The sequence below is a fragment of the Gossypium hirsutum genome, chromosome D11, assembly GCF_007990345.1.
Source record: "Gossypium hirsutum isolate 1008001.06 chromosome D11, Gossypium_hirsutum_v2.1, whole genome shotgun sequence".
In the NCBI taxonomy this organism is placed as follows: domain Eukaryota; kingdom Viridiplantae; phylum Streptophyta; class Magnoliopsida; order Malvales; family Malvaceae; genus Gossypium; species Gossypium hirsutum.
Window position 1 is genome coordinate 15532334 of NC_053447.1, and position 7228 is coordinate 15539561.

Genomic DNA, 7228 nt, shown 5'->3' on the forward strand with positions numbered 1-7228 from the left:
AATTTATTTATTTTTTCAGTAGAATGGTCGAAATACATTCTGCCCTTAAATATAAGGATTACCCTGATATTTTTACTAAATTTGGTTGCATTTATAATTTAAATTAACATTTTTATTATACAATTTTGTCAATTCATTTGCAAGTTATTGTTTCACGGGCTAGAACTTTAGTTTTGCAAATCGTGCGGACTTAGACGATCCTTTCGATGTTAACATGTCTAAGTCAGTCTAACCACCAAATAATTGAGGATTCACAAAAAATTCCTCAAAGACACCAATTTATATATATAGCAGAAGCAACTCTAGTTAAAAGAAGGCACAAAAGAACAAAAAACTATGCACGAGAAGTGTTTGAGTAAATGCTCTCGATTGTATTACTTTATCTAAAAGAATACAAGAAACAATAAAGAATGAAATGATCTACAAGTGCGGAGGAGACTCTCTATTTCTAGTTGAGCTCCCCCAAAATCGACGGTCTAGATCAAGTTACATTGAAGGACGAGATTAAGTCTATCCCTATAATCAAATCAAAGGATTTACAATATTTACATAATCAGATCAAATCTAATAAGATATAATTCCCTTCAATCTTCTAAGATTAGTTCCCTTATTTACTAATGTAGTCCATCTTTCCGTATCTGCATCATTAGGCCATTTAGGCTTAAAATGGACAGGCTTCTTCAATAGCTCTTTGAATCGGGCCAACTCTCGTGATTCTAATAATCCCCATCTAATCGATAGACCTTTATTGAATGTATTTTGTGCGATGGTCATGAGCTTTAAACTGCAGCATGTGACAATTACACATTGCTTAAAAAAATTATATTTTATTTTATTAAAAATAGAAGTTTGAAATGATAATGTTCCACCTTCGGCATGAATATTTTTAGATTTCAAAAACATATTAATTTATAATTTCAAGAATAATTATCGTTTTAAAGGTTAGAATTTGTTACTTATTTGTTTATACATTGAAACAAGCTAATGAATTTGTTAAGTTTTTAATTAAAAATAAATATATTATTTAAAAATTTCAATTTATTATAATTAAATAAACGTTTAATTTATAACTTATTATATCATTTACGTTTTGGATAGGAGTTTGTTACTTTTTGTTTTCTTATAATTGGGGTCATAGAATTTCATCTATTTATTCACTCGATTTAACTTTTGAATACAAAAATTCAAAAATAATTTTTTTAAATTAATCCAGAAAAAAAATATCTTTAGAATTATTCATTGGTACGACATGCCCTTTTTCCCATCCACCCTTTTTAAGATCAATCTTAATCTTACAAACTCTATCGATGGTATGCACGAATTCTTTTCTTCGAACAAATATGTAAAAGATAATATAAATGTTGAAAATAACTACACAAATTTATTATTATTTCATTAAAACACACAATCGACTTGTACATCGCACGAGTAAGATAAAACTAGTTATATCAATATATAGTTTACTAGATTCTTTTTGTAATTGAATGATCAATTCAACTAATAGTAATTATTAAAAAAAATATAAATCTAATAAAATTTAAATTTAAAATTTAAAAAATTCTGTTCACTTTGAATATTTTTATAATATATTTCAACTTCGTTTTAGGAAAATAAAAAGTTCCTCATATTTACTCATTCTTTATGTTATTATTGAAGAGTGTAGTGATTTAAATAAAATAAAAATTAAAGCATTATTGGGGTAAATATGGGCCAAGAATTTAGGCCCAAATTTACATGCAACAATGAATGAGCCTTTCCCTTTTTTTTTTCTAATAATTAAATAGTAAAATGTACTTAAAAAGGGGGGGGGGGAGGAAAGGGTTTTGCATTTGAAAATTTGAATCGCCATCAAACTCAGTTCTGGAGCTTTACTCTCATTTCACTGCTCAAAATTTTCAAACATGAAGCTCGTGAGGTAATCATCCTTCCTTGTTTTTCATTCCTTTTTTGTTTAACATTTTATTTTATTCTTTAATTTTCAACTAAGAAGCAACATTCATTAAAAAAAATTAATGTAAATAATTACTTTTTTTAAAAAAAAAAAAGGTTTTTAATGAAGTTAAATAACGAGACTGTCTCCATCGAGCTCAAGAACGGAACTGTCGTCCATGGCACCATCACAGGTTCGTATCTCTCTTTATTTAGTATACATTTTCAATTCAAGCTTATGGTTTTCATTATTCTCCTTTGGGCTTTTCAATGAGCCCTAGGTTTTGATTTTTATACGTAATGGTTTAATGAGAATCAATCTAATTTATATATAGGCTCTTCTTGATTGATGCTCTTATTTGCTTTTGCCATTACTTTTTTTTTTATCCCTTTTTTGCATTCTATTCATTTATTTGCCGAAAGAGGCAAAATATTGCGTATTTTGGTTAAGAGAAATTATCTCATCCACATTGTTAGTAGGATTAGCATGGTGACATAAATGACTTAATCATATTATTTAAAATAAATAAATTTCATGGTCTTTAAATTCCGCTCGTGGAGTAGGAAAATTCCTTCACTACTAGTGTTTTAAGAATGAACTAATACGAACTTATGGACCATTAATTGTGATTGGCTCTTCAAATTGTGAGGAAAAAGAACTGTGGGCTTTTCCCATTTTAAGTTCATCTCCATATAAACTAATTGTGTTATTTTGCACTCTGCTGTTCCTTTTTATTGAATATATGTCGTTGATTGTCAATTTTTAAAACTTTATATAAATCGGCATGATTCTTTGTTTTATTTTTTCTTTCTTTATTGCCACTTCACTAGGCTTGTAGTTGGAAAACTATATGAAAATACTAGCATGCAGAAGCTTCATTTGCTTGATTCGATCTAATATTCAACATCAAGGATGAGCACATTTTGATAGTGGACTCATAGAATGTTACATATGCCAATTTTTTTTCTCAGAAAATTGTGTAACAGCTAACAAGTACCATGTTTTGTGTTTTGATTCTTCATGTTAAAATGATGGAAGCTTTAGCTGGGCGACTGAAATTTTTAACATGACCTAGAGATAGTGTTCAGACTTTTGTTATGTAGCTGTTTTAGTGTCCATCCTCCGTTCTCTAATAATGTTTTCCAGCTATTCTCTCTGTTAAATGCACTGTGTGAAAAGTGGCTTTGCTGGAATCTTGTAGGGGTTGATGTTAGCATGAATACACATTTGAAGATGGTGAAACTAACGCTCAAGGGAAAAAACCCCGTTACTCTTGACCATCTGAGTGTCCGGGGTAACAACATTCGTTATTATATTCTCCCTGACAGCTTGAATCTGGAAACTTTGCTTGTGGAGGAGACACCAAGAGTTAAACCTAAGAAGCCAGCTGCAGGTATTTATACATTTCACTCTTCTATTATTTTGATCTCAACACTCGTTACTTTTGTGTGCATCATTTACTCATTTCTACTAATTTTGCCCATCATCTATTCAGGACGGCCTTTGGGATGTGGTCGGGGTAGGGGGCGTGGACGTGGTCGTGGCAGAGGTCGCTAATTGGCTTTCTGCAATTTGCCTGCATTGGGTACCTTACTATTTTAGTGTGCTCGAGCAGAATTTAAGGGAGCGAAGTTTGAAGTATACAGTAAGAATCTGTCTATTTATATCTGCCCCTAGTTGCCTGCTGTAGTTTAATTGTTATATATAGTTGAGCCTGAGATTGTATGCAAGTGAATAAAAACGGCTGTCCTCTTTCTGTATGGTCTAAATTAGTAAGCATTTGAAGGTGCGGTTAAAGGGAAGATGATGTGCATGTGGGGATGACTTGGACTAATGGTTCATCAAGCCTAGGCTAGCTATGTTTTTGCAACAAACAAACCTCTCAAATTTGAGTGAGTGTTTATATATATAGTGATATACTAGTATTGTACAAAGCTGCAAATTCTTTTCTTCTGTTTTGCCGGGGGGGGGGTCAGTTATGTTACAAAAAAAAGAGAAAAAAACAGATGACTTCTTTTGTCTCAAAAAAATGGTTTTTACAGTAATAAACGTATGTGAAGAATGTAAAGAGTGTTAAAGAAAATAGAAAGAAGAAATTGACATGGATTATGATCTCTTCCCCCCATTCTGTTCCATCCTTCAAACACTGCAAATGGTATTTAAAAGAGAAAAAAAAAACAGTAAACAAGTTAGGGCTTTTAGCAAAAGGCTATTCTCGGATTATATTACCCTTGAAGAATTATAATAGAATCAAATCAAAATGAAAATGGTTAAAGGCCCAAAATATAAGGTTTGGTAACAATTTCGGCATTTACAAGTTGGTTTCAATATTTCATTATTGTTGCAAGTTAGGTGTTTGGCTTTAGAGGTAATTTTTATTTTGATTCTGTTGAGAAAATAAAAGCATTAAGGGTGGTTAATTGAGTCTTAGTTTGATTAGCATCGGTATTGTTGTTAGTGTAGGGGGACATGAGTTGGAGTACGTTGAAGTGCATTATCTTATTATTTAAGGGTTGGGGATGGGTTATGGGTAGTTTTAAACATTGTATAAAAAAGAGCAGATATGATAAGAACCTATAATGAGATTAATGTTAAAAAAAATCGAATTGCATATGTAGTATGTTGGCCCAAAAATATATTCGATAAATGGAATTACTAATAAAATTAACAAGACAAATAATCATTCTATACAACTTTATTTAATTATTCTAGCATTCATATTTGGTGGGCTCTATCATCTCTAACATTTAACATATAGTCATTGTCATTTTGAGTTATCTTTGATTAAATAAAGAATCAATACTATATAATATGTAATTTAGTTAAATTGGTACAAATAATATATAATTTAATTAAATATTTAGTAGGTCAAAATATATGAGAAATTAGTAAAAGTTTTAAATTATTTCAATGATATTAGTAAAATAATATATAATTCCTAAAGTGATAGATATTATGCGGTTAAGCACGATTGAATTCATGTTCACCATAATGTTGTAGCAACAACGATGTCAATCAAGTTAAAACTTAATCAATAAAACATATCCTAAAATTAAAATAATATTATTATAGTATAAAAATCATTCCTTTAACTTATACAACATACATGTGTGTTTGGAAAGTCATAGTGTAGTTAGATTTGATTCTTACTTTTCCCTAAGAATTAAAAAGTGTAATATCACATGTGTATATTTTTATAAGTAATTACATTTAAACTCAATTGTTAAATGACCTTTTCAGATGATACTATAGGCCTAGAACTATCCATAACCTCTTCTCACCCTTAAATAGGGTGATAAATGTGCTTTCGCGTACTCGAACCTATGACCTCCTACTCTGACAACAATATTAATACCATCCAAACTAAGACTCAGTCGACTTGGTTTCTTATATATTATTTTGCAATTTTGAGTGTGTTAGGTTTTTAAAAGGTCAAATACTAGTATTAAATCTTGTACTTTGCATAAGTTGTGGATTTAGTACTTGTACTTTGATTTGATCGTTTTCAGTCTATGTACTTTTAGATTTTTAAAATTTTAGTCTTGATTGAATGGTAGCTATTAAATTCATTAAGTTATGTTATTTTTAAAATTTGATGTGTTAAACATATTATTACATGTATAATGCCATGTCAGTTTACTATTTACACATATTACTAAAAAAGACTAGTTAATGGATTTACCAACTGTTATTTACATTAAGATTAAAATTTAGAAAATCAAAAAATGTAGCAATTAAGACGCATAATATAGGGCTGATAGCAGAATTTAACCAAACAGATTTAATTGCTATCGCTTGGTTAGGACTAAAATTTAAAAATTTTAAAAATACAATGACTTAAATTGACCAACTCAAAAAGTAAAAGAATTAAAATTGATCAAATTAAAGTACAAGTATTAAATTCACCAATTACGTGAAGTACAGGGTCTAATGGTAAAATTTAACTTTGTTTCATTACATACTCTGATTTGGTGAACTTAAAGTGGGTTTCATATGTATAAATGAAACTTTGATTTTGATTAAATTGTAAACATTTAGAGAAATAAATACATTTATTTTTATATTGGTTTAATATAATAGCTTTTGTATGCAATATATCAACGTAAAACAGTGCTAATTTGATAATGTTATTAATAGTTTTTAAAAATTGATCCTAATCAAATTTTCACATATAAAACCACATAAAATCGAAGTTGATATTTACTCATTCATTAAATTTGTTTTATAAAAGTTAAAATTTAAAGCCTTGACTTTGATTAAAAAATAATGCTAAAAATAAGAGTTAAAATTGATGAATTAACTTTGATTAAAATTCATGTAAAGGTATTTTTATTAATAAATTTTAAATATAAAATTTGAGTATGATTTTCCTAATTTTCTTTTCATGTATCCGAAGTGGCTTGGGGATCAAAAGCATAATTCTTCTTGGGTTCTTCAAAATGATTATTTCCTAGGGACCATTTTCTTCTTTCTTTGACATATACTATATGTTCATTTAAATCATTTCACTCGTGCGGTGCCAAAAATAAGAAGATGATAAACTTTTCCTGGCTGCAATGACAGGGGATGAAGTCACCATCATAAATAATATTACGATAATAATTACTACAATTAAATGGTCACCTTTGCCTTCGACCCCCCAAACGAAAGGCCAAATAGATAGATGAAGCATCACTTTCATATATAATTAGACAACATGCACTTGCAGTGTTCAACAGTGTTCCCATACCTTTCCTTTTCCCTTTATAATTATGGTTAGGGATAATTGTTTGAAGCAGGCATGGATGCCAAAACACGACACACTGATTAACACATAACGTAATATAAGTAAATTAATTAAATTTTGATAATCTGAATTCATCCTTTGGTATTTCCATCTTAAGCTCTCTTCGTAGATACAAGGCTTTTCTATATCGGATCCTAGTCTCTAGTTTTTAGTTTAATTGGTCCAATCAAGTAGTTTGATTCTGTTCAAATAACTTTGCTTTAATGTAAAAATACCTTTAAACTATAGTGTTTTTGATATTTTAAGTTTTTTACTTTTAAATGTTATTCTATAACTATTTATTTAAAATTTTTATTTAAAATTTAGTTACATTAGATTTGACGTGTCATTTAATAATTAAATGAATAGTTTTGGTACAATTAACTCTTTGAATAAATTGAGAAGAAATTGATAATTGAAGTACCGAATTTGACCAAAACATTTAAGTACCTAAGTGGGAAAAGCAATATAATTTAAGGGTTAATTTTATAGTTAAGCCTAGGTATAATTACTCTTTTAACTAGCAAATATGA

General features: G+C 29.1%; 1 protein-coding gene across 1 annotated transcript; it reads left to right on the top strand.

The window, feature by feature from the left end:
* The first annotated feature begins 1771 nt into the window (after positions 1 to 1771).
* Positions 1772 to 3864, top strand: LOC107912482 (small nuclear ribonucleoprotein SmD1a). The gene is made up of 4 exons (XM_016840679.2): positions 1772 to 1915; positions 2047 to 2123; positions 3132 to 3323; positions 3426 to 3864. The coding sequence occupies exons 1-4, from the start codon at positions 1902 to 1904 to the stop codon at positions 3485 to 3487; spliced, it is 345 nt and encodes a 114-aa protein (XP_016696168.2). The 5' UTR covers positions 1772 to 1901; the 3' UTR covers positions 3488 to 3864.
* The last annotated feature ends 3364 nt before the right edge of the window (positions 3865 to 7228 follow it).

Coding starts and splice junctions, on each gene's coding strand:
- LOC107912482 (XM_016840679.2), top strand. Junction 2,124..3,131: donor CGTCCATGGCACCATCACAG/GTTCGTATCTCT, acceptor GGAATCTTGTAG/GGGTTGATGTTAGCATGAAT. Junction 3,324..3,425: donor ACCTAAGAAGCCAGCTGCAG/GTATTTATACAT, acceptor TCATCTATTCAG/GACGGCCTTTGGGATGTGGT.